At 47.8% G+C, this 22583-nt stretch overlaps 1 protein-coding gene across 1 annotated transcript in view; it reads right to left on the reverse strand.

The window, feature by feature from the left end:
• LOC135220730 (uncharacterized) overlaps nucleotides 1-22583 on the reverse strand; it is a gene marked incomplete at its 5' end in the record, with an annotated part of 198820 nt that overhangs the window by 46291 nt on the left and 129946 nt on the right. The window contains 1 exon segment of the mRNA XM_064258169.1: nucleotides 5204-5311. Within this exon segment, the coding sequence (XP_064114239.1) occupies nucleotides 5204-5311 (108 nt within the window).

The following is a 22583-nucleotide window of genomic DNA, read 5'->3' on the forward strand; positions in this document are numbered from 1 at the left end:
GAAGACGGACCACTTCCCCTGGTACATAGCTGCGGAGGACTGTCTGAGGTACCCCCCCATCTCTGTTGCTGCTCGGCGAGAAAAGCCTCTCGCTCGCAAGAGATGGTGGATAACAGCCAGCCGTGAAGACACAGGGACCGAACTGCTTGGTGGTACCGTTCACATGTGGTTGGCACGGGAGGTTGTGCCATGGGGGAAATCTCTCATGGTGCCTCGGCGAGAAGAGCCAGCAGGTCCGAAAACCAAATGGCCTGAGACCATTTGGGTGCCACCAGAATCATCCGAACATTGCTGGTGACCAGCGCCCTGCTGATAACCTCGCGAATCAGACAGAACGGGGGAAAGGCGTAGACAAGGAGGTTGTCCCACGGGTGTTGAAAAGCGTCCTCTGCAGCTGCCCATGGGTCCGACACAACTGAGAAGAAAACCTCGAGTTTCCTGTTGTGCCGGGTGGCGAACAGATCCATGACTGGACGCCCCCACAGGTTGAAGAGCCTTTCCGCCACGTCCGGGTGAAGAGACCATTCGGTCCCGATCACCTGATTCCGGCGGCTGAGCTTGTCTGCCACTACATTCCTCTTCCCTGGAATGTACCTGGCTGACAGCTCTACCGAGTGGGCTACGGCCCACTCATGCACCTGCATCATCAACTGGTGCAATGGGAGGGACACTAGGCCCCCCCTGTTTGTTGACATATGCCACTACAGTGGTGTTGTCGCACATCACCACCACTGAGTGTCCCATCACACGTTCCCAGAACTCCTGAAGAGCGAGGAACGCTGCCTTGAGCTCCAGGACGTTGATGTGAACGTGCTTGTCGTGATGGTCCCACACACCTGCAACCAGCAACTCCTCCAAGTGTGCGCCCCAACCCTCGGTCGATGCGTTGAGAACAGGAGCATCTCCCAGGGGGGGAGTGTGAGTAGAGGCACTCTTCTTACAAGGTTCCCGTCGTCCAGCCACCAGGCTAGGTCCTGCCTCACCTCCTCCGTGAGAGGAACGGGGAGGAAGAGCGGGTCTCTTGCCTGTGACTAACACTCCTTTACCCTCCACTGAAGAGACTGCAGGTGAAGACGCCCGTGAGGGACTAGCTTCTTTAGAGACGACAGGTGACCGATCACGACCTGCCACTGCCGAGCTGGCTGCTACTGTCGAGACAGGAACCGTCTGGCTGCCTCCCTGAACCTGCTGATCCGCGAGTCTGCGGGGAAGACTCGCCCTGCTACCAAATCGATCAGCATGCCCAGGTACTTCATCCTCTGCTTGGGCTCGAGATCTGACTTCTCGAAGTTCACCAGAATCCCCAGATCGTGGCAGAATTCGAAGAGTCGATCTCTGTCCTGTAGCAACTGTGAGCGGGAGCTCACCAGGACCAGCCAATCGTCGAGATACCTCGGAAGACGTATCCCTACCAAATGTGCCCAAGCCGACACTAGCGTGAACACTCACGTGAACACCTGTGGGGCAGTTGAGAGACCGAAGCAAAGTGCCCTGAATTGGTACACCGTCCCGTCAAGGATGAAGCAGAGGTACTTCCTGGAGGACTGGTGGATGGGTGTCTGGAAATACACATCCTTCAGGTCCACAGAAAGTATGAAGTCGTTCTCCCTGATGGAATCAAGCACTGAGTGTGCCGTTTCCATCGTGAACCGAGTCTGGCGAATGAATCGGTTCAAGGGAGAGAGATCTATCACCAGGCGCCAGCCCTCAATGACTTCTCCACCAGGAAATGTAGAAGCCCGGTGACTGATCCTGCACGACCTCCACAGCTCCCTTGCTCAGCATGGCTTCTACGTCTTGCCGAAGTGCCATGTCCCTGGCCGAACCGGGAACGTACGTCTGCAGATGGACTGGGTTGGAGGTGAGGGGTGGCCGCGACTAGAAGGGTAGTAGATATCCCTCCCAAAGGACATCCACTATCCAGGTCTCGGCTCCGTAGCGCTGCCAAGTTGCCCAATGGCTTGCCAGGCACCCCCCGACTTCCGGCAGCAGGTGAGGGGGAACACCGTCCCTAGCATTTCCTCTTCTTCAACTTCTTCTTCCCGGATCCTCCTCAGGAAAAGGAGGTCTGGGAGGAGGGCTGACGATCATTCCTTACGAAAGAAGTTGAAGGCTGGGTCTTTCCTCTCGGCCTCGACGAGGAAGACGTCTTGGCTGCAGAGGAAGAGCTAGCCAAGCTCCGAGGCTTGGCTTGGCCGCAGTGACTCGAGGCTGCCCAGAAGCCTTCGAGACTGCCTGGTGTACCAAGTGGTCACTGTCCTCAGTGCGCCGCTGTTCCACCGCAGCATCCACCATCTATCTGGGGAAGAGAGAGAAGGAACCCAACAACGGTCCGTTCCTCAGACCCAACGCTGCCTCACGCCCTGCCGCCCTGGTCACTCGAGCGAGGACTGTGTCCCGACGTCTCAGGACCAGGTTGGCCCACAGGTTGGCCATCTGGTGGGCGAGGTAGGAGATCGCCCTACCCCCAGACTGACACAGTCTCCCAAACGCCAGGTCCCCTTTGGGAGTGATGTGTCCCGAGGAGGCCACGGCTCTGGACACTGTGAGGGACCACAGATCCAGCCAAGAGACTGCTTGGAATGCTGCCATGGCAGTCACTTCCAAGGCCTGTGCCTCTTGCTGCATGAACCAGAGGTTCTCTGACAGGAGGTGCTGAAGAGGCACATCCGGAGTTAGCCTGGCTATCTCCGGGTTAACCTGCTTGGGCAGCGGCGGGAGACCGGTAGAGTCCGCTGGCGCAGTGGGAACGTGCACCGTCCTCATGACGCATCACGGTACCTGGCCCAGCCGAGGCTGGGCCTGGTGACCAGGGGGACCTCTTTCTGGCCTCAGCACACGGACAGTCCGGTGGGACCGTCGCGTCAACCCTGGGAACTGGGCAATCGCTGCGAGAGCGATCGCTGGTCTGGCGGGAGTCACCTGAGCTACTGCCACCAATCTTCCGCTCCATGCCTGGGTCCTGCCGGTGACCAGGCTCAGTGGTCTGGGCCCTGGCTGCACGGTCACCAGTAGGCGACCGAACACTCGGTACCGCTGGCAAACGAGCGGTCAAAACGGTTCCCGGTGGAGAGGCACTAGGAGAAGAGGTACCGGTGGTAGCAGCTACCCCTTTGGTCCCCGTCTTCTTCTTCCTTGCGGAAGGAGAGACGGGCCCTGTTCCCGGGGGAACAGGAGGACCAGCGGAAGCCCCAACTGCCCCACAAGAGTGGGGCAGACCCTTAGAGGGCTCTGAGCGAACCTTCTTAGTCGGGGAGGAGGCCACCTTCTTCCTCCTCGGCTGTGGGGCCTCGGAAGTCGAAGGGGAAGAGGTGGCTGCAGACGACAACAACGAAGAAGACAACGACGAAGATGACAACACCTTCTTCTTCTTCTTCGTCAGTTTCCTCAGGACCACCGTCAGGTCCTCCATCCAGGACGGAACTGGGGCAGTTGCCAAAACAACACAGCCCAGCTGCACCTGTCCGGAGGGACCTGCGGTGGGAGCAACAACACCACAGGCAGCAACAGAGACGGCAGGATCTGGTACAGCGGCGAAGACCGGTACTGGTGGTTGGTCCAGCAGCGAGCTTTTCGGGCACTGGAAATCGGGGCCTGCGGTGAAGACAGCGAAGCCAGGTGGTGGGGCCGGCTCCTCTCGTGGTGAAGACGACAGCGACGCCTGGACAGCAGCTGATGGTATCACCGTCGTTATATGCTGGGTATACACCAGATGGGGAGGAGCAGCATACGCGGGAGTCGACACCGTCATCGTCGTCGACATCACCGGTCCATGGGTTACTGGTGCAGCCAGGTGATCCAGCAGACCCCAAAAGCTAGGCGTGCCCAAAAGCCCAAGCGAGTGCCAGACCTGCTCAAGGTCCCTACCCCCGGTGGCAGTCACGCCTGAGGAGGCAAAGGTCGGGTTAGAAGAGGGGGTTCCCGCTCGCCCAGGGGGAGCAAGTTACCTCGAGCAAATGGGAGACCCAGAGTACAACTGGAGGTCGGAGTGCCACACGCCCTCCTCTGCACTTGACGAATCAACTGAAGAGGCAGAACGCAACACTTCCCCCGAAGGGGAAGGAGCCATACGCAGGAGCTGACACGGAGGAAGGAATGAAGAAGACGTATCCATAACCAAAGATGACACTGGAGAGCTTTCTGCTGACATCTTGGTTACTTTACACCCCTTCTTCCTCCTCTCGTAACGCTCCCACTGCTCCTCCGACCACAAATAACATAAATCACACCACTCGGACTGAAAGCATTCACAACCTCGGCACCGAGCACATAATACATGGTGATCCACTTCAATGGTGGATCGAAAGGCCCCACACTTACGGCCTCCACACCAGGGCACACTCTCCGTGTGTGTGGGGGGCAGGGGGGTCTCTCCGACTCGTGGCTTTCCATTTCACCAGAAGTAGCAATGAACAATAAAACAAAAAGAAATACTCAGTACTTACACGCTTCCACACACAAGTACAACGGTAACTGAGAAAAAGTGATTGAAAGACTTCGTATCAAAGTAAACAAAGCATACGACAATGGTGGGCAGAGCGGCGAACAACACATCTTACTCTGTCGGCGGCTGAAAGCATAGTGGATGTTTACCCTCCAGTCGGGCGGGACTCCCGACCATCGGACAAGCAGTTAACTATCGAACCACCTTGTTCGAAAGCTTATGACCGGTTCCAGCTGCGCTGTAAAGTATATTCCATATGTAAAGGACCAAGGGTTTGTATTACGTGTCGGAACAAATAACATTACTGTAAATGAAATCTATTTAAAATACTAAAGTTTTATGTTAACAACAACTACATCAAATTTAATAATAAAACTATATACAAACATTGCCAATTTGTATTTCCATTTTCATGAATCTAATTTCTTACATATCAATCCCTTAGAACATAATTTTACATATAAAAATATATACAGATAGAGATATCTAGTATTAAATAGCTGAGATATTATTTATGTTAATGCAATATATACCAGAGTACTACAATTCTCAAATATTAATAAAGTCCCTTACAAAACAGGATGTTTCTCTGATATTAAAATTATTGATAATACTGGTTCTCAGTCCTATTTCATTAATGTTAATACGTAATTCTTTATCCATCTGATTTCTAAATAAGTCTACTTTTGTTTTATCTACAGAAAACTTGGAAACTACTGAAGCTCAAATACTATAACTACTGACAAACTAGATACTTACTTTGCTAAATTAAGACCACATATATAACACTTAACAGACATCTTTGATGCTTGACCTCTCAACAAAGGGTACTTCAAGGGGTCTTGAATATCAGTCTGATGATGCAATCTAGAAAAATAAAAAAATTCATGTATGGAACTTTTGAATATCAGTATCAAATATACATTTAGCACCACTAAAAAAAATTACAAATGAAACTCTGATGTACAGTGAAACTAAGATGGAGGATTTATAACAGCATGACACCTAATCATGTATTACTTCTGTATCAGTGAAATATAGCAATTGATTTCTTCTTTAAATTTCCTCGGTAAATGATGGGAAAGATTCCTATTTGCATACAAAAGTGAAAAAATTGCTGCCATTACAATAACCATCAATAAAACATGCTTCTCCTATACAATCCATTTTTTTTTTTTTTTTTTTTTACATTTTTTGGTCAGTAGAGCTGGTCCAAATATGTAAACTAGTTGTACATGTACTTATAACTAGAAAACTGAAGTACTCCTCCTTACACATGCAATTTTTCTGGTCATACCCACACACCATAGTGGTCTGAAACCAACTACTATAAGCGACAAAACTGTTAATACTAACACGAATCTTACAGAGCTCTTACTAGCAGTTCAGGTACACTGATTCTTATGTTAACACATGCGAATCAGAGCACCTAAGATCCATCAGTTGGTAATTACTATTCAACATCTCAGGATGACAGACATTGGAGCAAGAAATGTCCCTAGCTTGGATAATACTAACTACTTTTCATTCATTTATGATTCACCGAGACATAATCTTACACCTTTTCTTGTCCTTTTTAATTAAAAATGAGTGGTTAATATAAATGTATATATTTACAGGTAGTGTCTGCGAGCTTCCTTTAAGTAAAAGAAGAAAGAAAAAAATTTTGCGTACTACAAACACTTTCGTAACAATCCCATTAATCATAGACATTGCCTGAAGAGAAATTTGGTGGAAGGACAAAGTAGCCACATTGGAGTAGCAGGTGATTGAAAATAAAAAGAATAAGAAAGTCAATCTTCAGTAATTCCATATAAGAATGTTACGAGCACAAAAAAATTGGTACGCACCTGGCAAGTAATGAGGATATGACAAAGCATTCACCACCATAAGGCATAAGGTAGGTTACCCAAAATAATTACTTCTTAGGGTGCTAAAGCTGAAAATCTACCCAAGTTAAAAAAATGTAGATGAAGATGAAAGTTCATGCTCCCTCCATGCTGTTGATTTTTAAACTCCATCCAACAATACCTTTAAGTGGTTAAAATTTCACTACCACTCCAACACTGCAACATAAAAGGCCTCTATGAAATTCTGCAACTCATTTCTTTCCTTTGCTGTCACTTGCATCTCTCCAATACACTCTGGTGGAGCTAAAGTGGCATCTGGTTCCTAGTTGAAAAATGTCAAGCTCCAAATCATGTTAAAAAAAAATGAAAAAAACATATCATCTGTTCTCTCACCTTCAGTTAAAAGTGTAGTAAGCTCTTGTAATCAGAAAGATATTTTATTCTTTAAAAATCTGTTCTGTTCTTCCTCTGACCTGTATGGAAAAAAAGTCTTGGAGAAAAGAATCCCGGAGTTCACTGCAGATAAACACTGACCATCATGATGGGACACAGATGAAGGTCCCTACCACAAGAGGAAATGGTAGAAAAAGCAAGGAGAGCAGAAGGGAGATATTGCTAAGTCTTTAGCACCAGAAGACTACATTTTGGGAAGAAAAAAATCTGGAGCAAAGGAGTCCATCAGATAACCACTTTTTCAAGAAATGAAGTTTTCATAATAAAACTAATATTGTAATACTTACCTGAACACCTGAATTAGCCCTGGTCACTGACCAGCTCGAACTACATCCTCACAAACTTATCCATCAATTGGGTAATTAACTGACACTGTTACCAACGCTGTCGGTAAACTGTTTACTGAGTTACCTGTGAACCGTTGGCAGTGCTGCCGTACATACTGGCCACCATCGGCCTACCCTTCAATTGCATCATTCATAATCACAACTAACTGAGGAGGGGAGGAAGGTGGGAATCATTCAGGTGTTCAGGTAAGTATTAAAATATTAGTTTTATTATGAAAACTTCATGTTGCAATATGATCCCTGAACACCAGAATTAGCTCGATCAACATTTAATTGGAACAATCTAATTCAGCCCGACCGTCTACGAACATAGGCTGGTAACTCAGTAATTGCCTACTGTAAGTAAAGTATATTAATCTCAACTATTTGTTCCTATTCGGTCGATGAGAAGCCAGAGGGGAGAGTACCTCACGTCAGTCTCGTAAGTCAGGTTCATCTCCGTCATGCTAACTCCCGTGTGGTATTGTACAGTGGTCCCCTGTATTCGCGGGGGATGCGTACCAGACACCCCGGTGAATACAGGTGGCCCTCGGTCAGCTTGCAGGGGTTCCGTTCCTGGCAGCTAAGTGATTTTCAATGCTAAGCAATTTATTTGTTCCGACACGGCATACAAACCTTCGTCCTTTTACAATAGGAAGGTACTAGCGGCAGCTGGATAGGTCGTAAGCTTTCGAACAAGGGGTTCGGTAGTTAACTGCTTGTCCGACAGGCGCGCGCAAAAGAGCGACTGGAGGTAAACAAACCACTTTTGCTTTCGGCCTGCTGGCGTGTAGACGTGAATCATCGCTCTCGCCCGCTTCATCGTCGTTGCTTTCGCATGGTGTTTGTGTTTTTCTTTTTCTATTTATCTAGTGAAACTGAATTGTAAGTACAATCATTTCATATTTATTTCCATTGAATTCAATTGTGAATTAAAGGATCTTGGTTTCTCTCCACGCCCTCCGATTATCCCGAGTGCCGGGACTGAAGGGCGTAAGTGCGGGAATTCATTTTTCCCAGAAATGATCCTCGTATTGTGTATGCTCCGGTGCCGAGGGCGGGAGTAGCGCTCGCTCCGAGCTTATATTTTTGGTTGGAAATGTGTAGATGAAAATCGTAAGTAAGTGCCCTTTTCACTTATATTTTTTTTTGACCTGTATGCTCGCTTGCCGAGCGAATGCGCTCGGCACGAAAACTTATTCTGTATGGAAGTGGAATCGCATGTACAGTATTCTTTTTCATTTTCATATATTTATTTTGATTGTAGCAATACTCATTTTGGATCAGTTTCCGCTCTTACCCGGAAATTAATCCTTTCCCCTTTTTATTTGAATGAAATGAAATCGCAAGTGCAGTTCTTTTTCATTTTCATATTTTATTGAGATTGCATTATTTACTTGGATCAATGTTTCCGCTATTTCCCGGGAATTGATCCTTCCCCTTTTATTTGTATGAAGTGAAATTGCACGCGCAGTATTCTTTTTAATCATATATATTTTGATTGCATCAATTCATTATGGATCAAGGTTTCCGTTCATTATCGGGAATGGATCCTTTTACCCTTGCGCTCGGTACCGAGGGCGCAAAATTGCGCTCGCTAACCGAGCCCTTATTCATTGTGAAGTGAATCGTAATGCAAGATTCTTTTTCATGTTATTCCTTTTATTATTGATTGCATCAATATTTATTTTGGTTCAAGTTCCGCTCAGTCAGGAATTGATTCTTATACCCTTGCATTCGGTGCCGAGGGCACGATTGCTCTCGGGCTCTTATTATTGTTGTTGGGTACATGGGTGCTGTGCGGGGGTGGGGAACGAGAATCCCCCCCCCCCCCCCCACTCAGCTCCCACAGATGGCCCTTCCCCTTGGGGGGGGGGGGGGGGGGGAGGAGGAGGAGGTTATCTGGGTTCTTCTTCCTCGCCCGATCCGTCGGAGCGCGGGGGAGGGCGCTCGGTGCCCGATGTACAATTGTATTCGGGGTCTTCCGCTCGTTCGGTGTGGGGGCTCACCCCCCCCCCCCGGGTGAGGGGACTTCCCCCCCACTAATCACTACTACTGTTATTTCCGCAGGTGCTACTGCCACGAGGGTGGACCTTGGTGAGGTATGGGCGTCCTTCCATTTGCAGGGGCGTGCTGGTGTCCAGGGGCTGCGGTTCTATGTCTGGGCCTACTGCGGTCACCCATGGAGTGGTGACCACGACAACGATATCGACTCCAGGTGACGACGTCCCTCCTCACCTGGTGTACTCGCCTCACGTGGTAACAGTCTTGCCTACAGCCGCTGTGAAGTACCGTTCGCCGTACCGAGAGGGGGGCGTGCCGCCGCCGCTCGTGGTTGCCGCGCTGCCGCGACCCACACTTCAGCTGCCCTAGGAGCTCGCCCTGACCTGCCGCCGGTACCAGGATGTTGCTGGCTGCTGCTCCACCTCCTGTGTTTCCGGTGCTGCCTGCCGTACCTGCCGATTCTGGGCTGACTGTCCATGCAGTTGCTGCGCTGGCTGTCCCTGCCGTTGCTGCGCTGGCTGTCCCTGCTGTTGCTGCGCTGGCTGTCCCTGCCGATGCTGTGCTGGCTGTGCCTGCTGTTCCTGAGATGCCCATACCTGCTGACGTCGTCCCTGTTCGTGGTGGTACTACCCCAGACTTTGGTCTGTCTGTACAGGTGCGTCCGGCCCTGTGGCTTCGCTACAGCAGCCCGGCTCCGCCCTGGATAGCAGATCTTACGTCTGTCCTGAGGAAGCTGACGAAGAAGAGGAGGAAGTGTCGTCGTCGTCGTCTTCATCTTCTTCATCGTCGTCGGCTGCCGCCTCTTCCCCTTCGACTTCTAAGGCTTCACAGCCGAGGAAGAAGAAGGTTGCCTCCTCCCTCCTAAGAAGTCTCCCTCGGGAGCTTCTCGGGACCCGTCGCACCTCGGTGGGAGGGGAGGGTTCCTTCCGCTGGTCCTCCTGCTCCTTCGGGAGCGGGGCCCGTCTCTTCTTCCGCAAGGAAGAAGACTACGGGGACCAGAGGGGTACCGGCCAACACCGGTACTTCCTCGCCTGGTGTCAGTGGTTCTGCCACTGCATCAGGGTCCGTCTCGGCCTCCTCGTTCGCGGGAGGTACCGAGTGTACGGTCGCCTACCAGCGACCGTGCAGCCAGGAACCAGACCTCTGAGCGCGCTCAGCGTCAGGTTCACGGCACGGAGCGGGAAGACTGGTGACAGCCGCTCACACGACTCTCACCAGACCAGCCTCTCGCGGCGACCAGCTGGCTACCCGGGGACGTGACGGTCCACGGGACTGGCCAAGGGGCTGAGGCTGGGAAGAGGTCCCCCCGTTCGCCGGTGCCAGCCACGGCTGGAAACCAGCGACGTGACGTGCCGTGAGGACAAAGCACCGGTCTCAACCGTGACAGTGGAGCCTGCAGGTCGCCTGACCGTCGCTCTCACAGAGAGCGATCGGGTACGGCAACCAGCACCCAGCTCTTTATGAACAACTCGAGGAATCGGGGCCGCTGTGCCTCAGGTCCAGGCAGTTCTCCACAGCGAGACGGTTCGACCAGGCCTGCAGCTCGATCGCCACCCGCGGGTTGACGATCGCCTGCAGCCCTCCAAGCCTGCTGGTTCTGCCAGCGAGCGAGGAGGGAGCGTCAGGTCTGCCTCTCCCGTACCTTCAACCTCCTCGGGTTACACGGGGAGGAGCGAGGTATTGAGGAGTGATCGTGAGGGGTGCGCCCCTCATGATCCCACCACGACGCCCTACGTGCCAGGCACGGTTCTTGGACCGGCCAGGACGTATGCGTAAGTGGTAGGAGAGACCGGAGAGGGCTGTCGCTGTTCCCCCTTCTTAGGAGGAAGGTTCTCGGAATATGCTCTTGTTCGAAGGGCTTAACGGTCCTACTCTGGCAAGATGCTGTGACTTCCGAGATCCAAAGGAACTTTGCCGAGGTTATGGTGCTGATTCGTCAGCACAACAACCTCGGGGAAGGATCGCCGCTCCCACCAGCAGAGCCACGTCTCGGCTCGAGTCTTTTTGTTTTGGGCCCGAGAGGGAACCCAAATCGACGGTGGGTCTGCCGCGATCGGAGCTTGCCTGACTGTGTTGAACCAGGTAGTCTCTCGTCTCCGGACAAGAAGGCTCTCTCAGTTCTGGCCGGAATCGAACAAGCTACTTCACCTCCTCTACTCTGCGACAGAGCGTTTTTACGTGTCTTCGGACACCGTATTTGAATACACCCTTCGGTCCTCCTGAGAGGTTTCGACCTCGACGAGGACTGGAATGAGTCGGAGGACGGTATCGGCTTCTCTCCTGTCAGGTGTCGATCAGCCCCACCCAGACGACGTTCACAGTGGCGGCAGACCCTTACCTACAGTATGAGTTCGTAACCCTCCTCGGGGGAAAAACGTTTTCTCCTGACGATACGTTTCCCCAGGCTCTGAGAGGCCATCGCCGTAAGGCGATGGCTGCTCCTTTTCTTCTCCAACTGCTAGTTCCGCTGGGAAGGCGAGCCAGTATCCAATTCCTCCCCATTCCCTCTCTCCTTACGGCTACGAGGGAAAGGGGAGGGATCCTACAGAGATTTCTCTGTAAGATCCCACGTTAGGGGCTGCGCTACCGTGGGGACCTTCGGGTCCTACCTGACGTAAGCCCCGGTCGTTGAGGAGGGATCCTGCCCCTTTCTTGATTTCTACGGGAATCGAGAGGACCACAGCCGATATCGTTTGACGAATTCGGTGGGGGTTTTGCAGAATGCTTAGAATTCTACGGAATTTCTAGCGCACTCAAGGTGTTCGAGTTTTTTTACGATCTCCAAACACTTAGGCGAGACCACGGTCCAAAGTGAGGCGAGAATCCCCGATAATTGTTACACAATAATCGGGAACCCTCGCTTATGCTCGAATTCCTGTAATTTCTAGCATTTGGAAGAAGACTGCTGCTGAAAGAAGAGTATCTCACAGTAGGCGATTAACCTGGAATAGAGAAGAGCGGACGGGACTTCCAGTTTGGCTTGAACTATCGTCTTCGGTATTCTGTTCACCATTGAAGCTTTCCTTTGGGAAAGACTTCTCCTTTACTCTCTTGACTAGAGAACGAAGGCGGTCGATCTCCAATCCTTATTCTCATTCCTCGAGGGGGGAAAGAATTTAGGATGGAGTCGTGGTACAGAACCTACAAAAATATACTACGTATATTACTCGAGACATGATTCTTTTAACAGTTGAATTGTCCGGGGGGTAGGCGCCATACCGTAGTTAAACTCTACGGTTTGTGACCGAGACGAATTGTATCTTAATTGAACTGCAACTCGGGGTTGGCCTGCAACCTCCCAGCAGTTATCAGTTTTCGATTTTAGATACTTGGTATTGTCACGACAACACCAAATCAGCTTTTGTATTTTACCGAAATCCGTTTCGTTTAAATATAATTACTCGAGCGTATTCTTTATGCTCGATGGTTCTAGCCGAACGCATTCCTTCGTGAAAGGGATTAACTGGCAACTCAGGATGACGAGTCACCGAGAGCTACTGCGTATTGAACTGCCTGATAGCAGCTCAGTAGAGCTAGGTCTCGGAGATGCACGATCGGTTAAGTCTCTCTCTCCCCCCGGTTTGATTGACTACCGAACCGTATCTCTACCCAACAATCATGGACTTAGGTCTCTGATTAACGGGGATCTTGCAATAATGAAGGACCATCTACTGCTGTGACGCTCGAGTTGCATCGCCTTCGACATTGCGAGAATTTTCAACAGAGATATCTCTTGGACCTCTTTCACTCTGTTTACTGCACGGTAACAGAAGTCTGTACTAGTCTCCCGCTGCATCGCACCGCGATAATGCGAATGATTTTTGCAGACATCTGAGTTTGTCTTCAAAATATCTCGTATTCGTAGGTGTGCAATTATTCATTGTTCGCCCCGAATTAACAGATGTGTCAGAAGACATCGCCTACTCTCCGACCTGACAGCTCTACTTCCAAATGTTCAGCCCATGAGAAGCAGTTCTTCAGGCAGTATTTCCCTGTGTCTGCATTACTGAAAAGCGCTCCGCTTTTATTGCAACTACGATCCTCACCGGACAGCGATGAATAGCGGTTAGCGTTCTCAGTCTTTGTAGCACAGGTTCAGAATCTTGATGAATCCTTCTCTCGGTTCAGCTGTGAAGACGTAGGTTGCATTTTCTGTACACCTTCGTCTTCAACGACACAGTGTTGTTTCTCCTTAGCTGAGAATCAACTATACTATGAGATATCTTGCCATCAGGGACCTCGGTCTCTAGAAGGCAATTGACCTTTCGCCTGTTGGGCACATGCCTTAAGAGAATCATCACCTCGCCTTCTGGCATCGGTGACGAACAAATTATTTGTTTAGTCTCTTGGCTACAACCCTTTTAAGGCGAAGGTCACGTGACTTGCTCGGGTGCTTGGACAACTGCCTCCTACCGAATGCAGTCAGTCGGCAGCTGTCAGAGCGCCCAAGTCAGTTACGAACTTCGCTGTGGACTTAGTTCGGTTTGTTCCATAACAGTCTTTTCTTATTCCTAACGGCTTGTCACAGTACCCATACCATCGACACCCACCATTGAGTGTCGGTGTCCTATCCACTACCGAGAAGAAGAACTTCACTGCTTGGGGATAGGAGGAATGTGAGACACTTCGCTGCAGACGGATAGACCAGTATGGGTACAGGACATCACCGAAGTCGAGAAGAGGATAGGTCATACGACCATTCCCTTCTTTTCCTCTGAGGTAATTGCATGACTTTTCCTGCGAAGTCAAGCATCCAGGGGTGGGGATGGGGATTCGTGACGCTCGATTTCGTACCGACTTCGTAGTGAAGACTCAGAACCCTTCGGTTCCTGACGATCGGTTAGAGTCCTTCACAATCCCCTCCCTAATGGACTTCACCGCCTTCGATGCGAAGGAGATGCTGCTTTGTCCTGAAGAAAACTCGACATCCAGGCTGAGTGTTGAAGACTCTTCGTCAGCACCAAGATGACCTAGAAGTACACTCCCCTCGAGTTACACAAGAAACTTCTCCGTGGCGCAGGTACTGAAGGCAGGGGTCTGGTACAACCAGACCACTGGCACCTCCTTCTACCTTTTTGGATATTGCCCACAGGTCCTTGGATCGTTTTTCCTTGGGACCGTGGTGGCTGCTCAACACATTGTGTAGCTAACCAGAACCTAGCAGGCTGAACAGCATCGAGTCCTGGTGTGACTGTAAGAATAGATAAGTGAAATGAGAGAGTGACTGGCTTCTCTTCCTATCTCTCCCCCTCTACCTGTGGGTAGAGGATACGGTCATCACCTTGCTGGATAAGGACGAGATGCAGGTGAGCTACTCGACAGAGCCCCATACTATCCCTTTCACTAGGGATGGAGCGAATATCCACCACTTCCTCCTACAAGGGGGGGGAAGTGGATGCCAACAAGAGACAAACCATAACTTTATGTTGCCTCTTGCAAATAGGAACTTGTTCTTGTTTGCTGGTACGAAGAGATACGCTTGCCTCTCTCTTAGTACTTGGTCCAGAGGTCTGACCATTGATCCTGCAGTGCACACCCCGATCAATCGGACAGAGGCTTGGATCCCTCCCCTCGCTCTTATTTCGACCAGGGAGGCATTCCAAGGTTGGGCGAACACCAGTCTGTTCACAAAAGACTCAGATTCCTCCCACCAAGAAGTGAGTCTTCCTATTGTAAAAGGACCGAAGGTTTGTATGCCGTGTCGGAACAAATGACAATTTGTCCAAAATTGCATTTTTCCTAACTATACAAACCTGAGGTCCTTTTACACATAGTCCCACCTCATGCCACCCCTCACTCTGCAGTTTTTGCTTGGGCCAAAAGCAAAAGTGATTTGTTTACCTCCCAGTCGCGCGCGCGCGCCTGTCGGACAAGCAGTTAACTACCGAACCCCTTGTTCGAAAGCTTACGACCTATCCAGCTGCCGCTAGTACCTTCCTATTGTAAAAGGACCTCAGGTTTGTAGTTAGGAAAAATGCAATTTTGGACAAATTGTCATTTTAAAGCCTACGGCTGCCGCACACCTTCTTTCAAAATTCTAGACCAATTAACAGCTCCCTAGACCAGTCAAATGGCACCGTAATCCCGCAATGGCGCAATAAGTAAAATTATATTTATGCAGTATAGTACTATAGAATTTACTGTACAGTGCATTATAGTATTATAAATACTGTAAAGTGAAAAGAGCCTAGCTTTAATCCTTTGGGTTTCTAGAATATATAAAGATATAATAAGGTTTTATACAGTGTACAGGTAGCTGTAGTGTTCAAGTTACGTTAATTTGTTTTACGATAATCCGAATGTATGAGAGACCAAATTACAATAGCCTAACTTTATCCCATCTTCTAGTTACATAATTCAAAACAGCAAATGAAGAATATGAAAGTATGGTTTTAACGTTATACTCGTTGTGTAAACATGTACAGCCATGAACAACCGAACGAGAAACAACTTTTTTTTTCTTAGTACAACCGAATTGGATAACATCCGTTTGGCTTGTATTTCAATCATCGTACTATAGTACACTATTACAGACGTTATGCAGAATAGAGCTGAGATATCTTCATGTAATAACTTTATTTGCTATAGATCAAAGATCAATATAGATCAAAGATCAATCGGGAAATATACTGTTAAATTTATACCTAGTTATAACTAAAGCTGAGAAAACTGTTCAAGCTGCTAATGACCATTATTGTGCATTGGCAACAAGGATAAAACTCCAGTAAACGTATGGCATCAAACACAACCGTAGATAAAATTGAGATAAAATCATTTTAATCAAAACTACTATGCTTGAAAGATATAAGATAAATAACGTAAAGTTCGTATTACGACGATATATAGGAAAATTGTGAATGGAATCACGTAATTGTTCTACTCAATAAACATGCTGCCAACGTAATCTATTAATGAAAAAAAAAATAGTTCACAATCACAACGAGACCTATTCAATTCATATTTACATCTAAAAACACGTCGTATAAGGAAAAATAGCCTTGTTTCCTAAAAGTCAAGTATCTAGATTTATGCTAACTAGAAGCAAGAAATTTAATTCAGAATTGCGTTAAATATGGCGAAAGAAACTTGTATTCGCCATCAGCTGATTTCAAACCAAAACACTGGCTGCTCCGTGGAATACTGGCTTAGATTTACTGTAGTACTTTATAATACAATAATAAGAGAACACATACAATATTATTGGATACAGTGAAGTAATGTAGAACTTTTTAAAGGATTTATGGAAAAGATGCATAATTAATAAAATAACACCATACATTTTTCGGAACAGTGGCGGACAAGAACATCCTCTGACAACGTGAAGGGTAGTTATAAAAGCTGCCTTAATTGTATCATATTTATGTACAAAAATAAAAATACCCTATACATAATATATTTTCATACATATTTTAAACATAAAAGCATGAACATTTATAAAATCGACACATCGATTGCTAAATTTGCATTCTTTTTAACTATATTTTCGGAAGAGCGGCAGGCGGCGGCTTACAAGAACGAACATGAAAAAACATCATATTTAAACATAAAAGCATGAACATTTATAAAATCGACACGTCCATCGCTAAATTTGCACTTTTTTTAACTAGATATTTTTGGAAGAGCGGCAGGCGGCGGCTCACAAGAAAGAACATGAAAAAACATCCTCTGTGATAACGTGAAGGACAGTTTCAAAAGCTGCCTTTGTATCATATTTCTGTGCAGAAATAAAAATACCCAATACGTACATAATACATTTTCATACACATTTTAAAAATAAAAGCATGAACATTTATAAATCGACACATCCATAGCTAAATTTGCACTTATGTAACTCAATATTTTCGGCATAGAACAGTGTCAGAGGCATATATTTTACCCTAATACCTACGTAATAATTCTCCACAAAATTTGTTAATATCATTTGCATAACCTTCATGGTCTGAACAGCACTTCTCTACAAATGTATGAACTCAGACATAACTGCGCTAGCGGCGCTGTTGACCGAAAATTCTGCTGTAAAAATACCTTAAAATGCCTTATTTTTTTAAACAAATATTTTTACGACAGCTGTAAAACCGATTCGCCGCTAAGCGATTGCGCCGTTAACCGCGGGCCGCCTGTAGTTAGAACCCGCGAATAGTTGGACCCTATAAAATGCTTAAAACCTCCTATTTTGTTAGTTAAACCTCAGAAAAAACCAAAAACTATATAGCTGGTGTTTTTAATTTTTATTTTACCACAAAAAAGTGCATTTTATGGAGAAAAAAAAAAAAAAAAAAAAAAAAAAAAAAAACTGGAATTTGTGGATATTTCTCATAGACAAATACCGCAAACAGGCGAATTTTCCCCAAATAATGTGGGGAAATGTTCCCCGAGAGAAATCTGCGAATGTGTGAGTCCGCGAATACGGAGGGTCCACTGTATACCTTTCATGTGCGGAGTAACTTGAAGCCTCCCATGTGGCTATTTTAGCCTCTAATGTGGGGAGAAGTTGCAAGAACAGGTGATTGGGATCCCGTTGTTCACTGCCGCTGAAGCATCTGCGAAGCGTAGCCAACGCTATCCAGTTCCGTAACCTGCCTATCTCATCTGACAAACCCAAACACTTTAACAGGACACTTAACCTAATTAAGAAACCGAAAGAAAGACGAACAAATTTTCAAAAACAACACTAACGGAATCCTAACATTATAACCCTAATGCGAACGAAGTTATTGTATCACTGCATTGGCTGCGACGAAAGGGCCAAGCGAGTAACCCTCCTCCGACAAGCATTGAACGTTTTTCAGATAAAATGACGTGAATACCGAAACTGACTTCCATGTTGCTGCTTGTAGAATTGCCGACACTGAAAAGTTCCGAAGAAAGGCCGACAAGGTAGCCATACCTCTTATACTATGTGCTCTAGGTCGTGAAACATTACGTACAATTTGAATCCGAAATGGAAGACGAATTACTAGAGGCCTAAGAAATAACTTCTCGCTGAAAAAAACTAATAGCATTCTTCGAGATGGATCTAGATGGATTCCTGGGAGACATAAACAGCGTTCTGGGATGAGGAACGAGCTTCTCTGTGCAAGACAAATAAATCCTTAAGACTCGTACTGGACACAGTCGCATTTCAGACTCATCACCTCCTACAAATTCTTCTAAGGAAGAAACCTTGAACACTCTAGGCAAAGGGTTTAACTTTGAATCCGACTTTGCTACGAACTCTGGAAGATAAGAAAGAAACATATCTTGCCCCAAGAAAGAGACTGACCTGGCTACGTCTTGTATCTCTCCGACTCTTCTAGCCGTGGCAAGAGCGACAAGAAACAACACTTTCTTCATTAATTCTCTCAGCGGTAATGACTCTTATGGTTCGAAAGACACGGAGCTTAAAAACCTCAAAACTGCCGCTAAATCCCAAGAAGGGGCCCGAAGCAGAACAATCGGTCGTTCTATTTTAAATGATCTCAAAAGATTGTGCAAATTTCTACTGTCCGATAAGTCTGGTAGGTGAAATATGAAGGTGCTGCTAAGCATGGATCAATAACCTGCAATTGTGGAATATGACAATCCTTTACTTTCCCTTAAGAACAGGAGAAAATCTGCTATTTTTGCTATTGTTGGGTGAGAAATGCTGTGTCCTTTTCTGCACCAATTTCGATACATCGTCCATCTGATTTGGTACAACTTCCTAGTAGATCTTCTCAGACAGCAAGAGAGTTGTCCAGCTACTGCCTTAGAGAGGCCTGCATGACGTGCTGCTCATTTGACAGTCTCCACGCAGCTAGCTTCAGCACGCGGAGGTTCCGGTGGAAATAGTGGAAGTGCGGCTGTCTGAGAAGATCTTTCCTCTCTGGAAGGAGTATTGGAGTTTCTGTTAGCATCTCCAGGAGGTCTAGAAACCAAGGTCTCTGCGGCCAGAATGGAGCAATTAGAGTCATCTGAGTATTTGAACTGTTTCTCAGTTTTACGAGAACTTGATGGATCATTCAGAAGGGGGGAAAGGCATACACCTGGAGGTTGTTTCACAAATGCAACATTGCATCTGTTCCGCAAGACATGGGATCTTCCACTGGGGAGAAATACACTGGAAGGCAGAAATTTAGTCATGTTGTGAAGAGATCTACTGTTGCTGGCCACCTTCTTAGCAAGAGTTGCACTTCCTCCTGTACCAGGGTCCATTCGCCTCCTAGAACCTCCAAAGAGTGACTCAATGCGTCCGCCAGAACACTGAGCTTTCCTGCCACGAACTGCGGGATAACAGAGACTGCAAACCTCGCACCAATGAAGCACTCACTGGGCTACACAGTTCAAAACCGACAATTTTGTTCCCCCTTCCTTCTTCAGGTACGCCAATACTGTTACGTTGTCTGAAAAGAGCGCTACCGTCTTGCCCATTATCAGATTTGAAAAACACTTTAGAGCTTCCTCTACTGCTCTTAATTCTTGGAAGTTGATCGATTCCCCCCGATCCAGATCCCTACAAAGACCACTGGCCTGAGTTTCCTCTAAGGTTGCCCCCCCAACCTTGATCTGAGGCATCTGTGTACAGATGAACATCTGGAATCGGGTGGGCTAAGCTCGTGCCGATGTTCAGATGATATTCTTCTGACCACCACAGAAGATCCTCCAGATTACCACTGCGCTCTCTTCCCGTAAGTCCCAGCAATTCCTGAGACATGCCTGCAGAGAGCGCATCCGGAGACGAGACCCTGGAATCAGAAGAGAGGGAAGACATTCTCCCTAACAGGTTCTTCCACGCGCTCACTGGCTGAGCTCTGGCTGACATAAAAGCTTCCAGTTGACACAAAACTATCTGCACTCGTTCCTACGTCGGGAAAACCTTCAAAGGATGAGCCTGAATGTTCATCCCAAAATAGTTCATAGCCTGAGATGAGTTCAGAGAACTCTTTTGTATGTTGACCCAAATACCTAGTTTTCGGCGTAATTCTAGCAAAAAATCCCTCGCCTGAAAAGCTTCCTCTTCGGATGAACCTTGAATTAATCAGTCGTAAAGGTATCTTCTCATGCGGAAGCCTTGACAATGCATGATTCCCGAAACAGGAGACATATCCCTCAAAAATACTTGAGGTGCTGTGGTCAGACCGAAGCACAGGACTTTGAACTGGAATATTCCTGATGGACCCGAGAACCGATGGAACTTCCGAGATTCCTATTGTATTGGAATCTGGAGATAAGCATCCTTGAGGTCCAACGAAACCATCCAGTCTTCTCTCCGGACTGACCTCAGCACCGACTTGGAAGTTTCCATATGAAACTTCGTCGAAACAACAAAGCGGTTGAGCCCCGAGAGGTCTATGATGGCTCTCCAAGATCCTCCCGCTTTGGCTGTAACAAACATCCGACCGGAGACCTGGGAGCGGGTTCTATTGCTCCCTTCTCTAACAAGGAACGAATCTCCTCGGCCAAAGTTATCCCTCTGCTGGACGACAGGGAATAACTGGGAAGGAATACCGCTGAGTCGGACAGAGGAGGAGACGTAAGGAAACGGACCCTGTACCCGATCCTCAAAACCTCCACCACCCATCTCTCTGGCCCCCACTTCTCCCAGATGTCTGCAAAGTGGGCAAGACAACCTTCTATTTGTACAGACGAGGGAAACGTCTCCTACTTGCAAAAACCCTTTTTTGCCACAGTAGGTTTAGTAGAAGCAGAAGAAAAACTCGCAGAAGCACTCTTGGTAGAGAAGCAAACCTTCTTTAGCGACCTAACCGGGGACCTGAAACTGGAACGCTTCTCTGGGGAAGGCATCCTGGAACCTCTAGGAGATCTAGTACCTTGAGCCGTGACCCTAATCATCGCTTGCTGCGATTCTACGGCCAAAGTCGAGGAAGCGAAGTTCACCATCGCCGACATGTCCTCCTCCTTGAACAATGTATTGCTGAGAGCCACGGGAGCCCGCAACAGAGCCCTCTTATTGACGTCTAGAAAATGAGGGGGAGGATGGCTTAGATATAAGTCTCTCCTCTTCTTCCCGAAGAATGTAGTACACGCAGCCGAGACATTCACCTGATATGCCAACCCGATTGACACTGAGGTAATAAGATTGTCAAATAAAACCAGATCCGAGGGCACATACCTGTCCGGTTTCAAGAAACCCATTAGGCCAGACAACATCCACATAGAATGTGATAATGCTTCTGACTGATGGCGGAACGAATCCTCTGACAAATTAGACTCGGGCAAAGAAACCCCTACAAGCCTAAATGAAGGAACTCTAGACAGAAGCGCCACCACCAATTCGTTAAGAGGCACTCTGTTACTGGACGAAGGGTAACCTGCCACACCGTATAACCCCTTCCGAATAGGAAACAAGGTTGAATCCTGCTTACCTGAACCAATGAGCGCCGCCAACCTGATGTCCGCCTCCCTCAAAGCCTGCTTGACACGACTAAACCAAACTAATTTATTAGAAGTATGAGGAACTGTCGGTTTAGTAGAATACAGTGTTTCAAACATGGCCTGATTAGGCTGTACCAGATCCTCAGAAGCTTTTGATTGCAGATATAAGGAGTGAATGAATTCTATCATCTGCTTGTATTCATTTGAAGTGGCATGAGGAAAAGCAAATTCCTAAACTTGTTCTTCTTCCTCTACACCACCTTCAATATCCGGACCATATCCATACCTACACCAGAGCCAACCTCGAAAGGTTGCGCAAAACCTGAAACACCTTCTGCAACGCATTCCCCACTACCGGGTGTGCAGAACCTAAGCCTAACACACCTGTGACCGCCCCACCAGAGCTGCAAACGCCCGGGTGTGCGACCCCTCCACCTCTGAGATAAGACTGCGCAACGGGTACGCGACAGACACTTGGCTGAGCCGAACCCTTCTCCTACCACGACTGTGACACAATACCTGCATCCAACAACAACTGTTGCCCATGATTCGTACCTGTGAGCAGCAAAGCCGCAATACCTGGAACACCTGTTCTTGGTTGAGACCGTGTCTCACTTGGACGAATACCAGATGATGACGAAACAACCTTAAATGAAGAGGGAGTACCTACCCCGTAAGACCCAAAACACACCGAACCCAGCCCCACTCGCTTTAGCCGAATGAATCGCCGGAACTTCAGGAAAAGTTGAGAAAAGTCAAAGGAGAATGAAAATGTGAAGAAGCCACACTTGGTGCCACCAACAGGGCACCAACTGCCAAGGTTGAATAGGTGGAAGATAGACTGGATGTGACCATACTCACAGATGCGCCCAACGACAAATTACGATCAGCAGAAACTGTTGAACCCACCTCAAGCTGCTTACATTCTGCCCCAAATGGACGCAGAATCGCGGATACCATCGGAACCGAAACATTCAGTGATGGCGCAAAAGTGTCACTTAAACCTGAATCTGCAAGTTTTGCGGTCAGAAACTTACCCCCACATTATTAATTAGCTCAAAGGCAGCCTTGCAGAAGCTTCTGCAACTGCCTGTGAACCTGTAGAAGTCTGTGCAATTGCTTGACCCATCACCAAGGAGCCAGCCGAAGGAA

The sequence above is a fragment of the Macrobrachium nipponense genome, chromosome 2, assembly GCF_015104395.2.
Source record: "Macrobrachium nipponense isolate FS-2020 chromosome 2, ASM1510439v2, whole genome shotgun sequence".
Classification (NCBI taxonomy): domain Eukaryota; kingdom Metazoa; phylum Arthropoda; class Malacostraca; order Decapoda; family Palaemonidae; genus Macrobrachium; species Macrobrachium nipponense.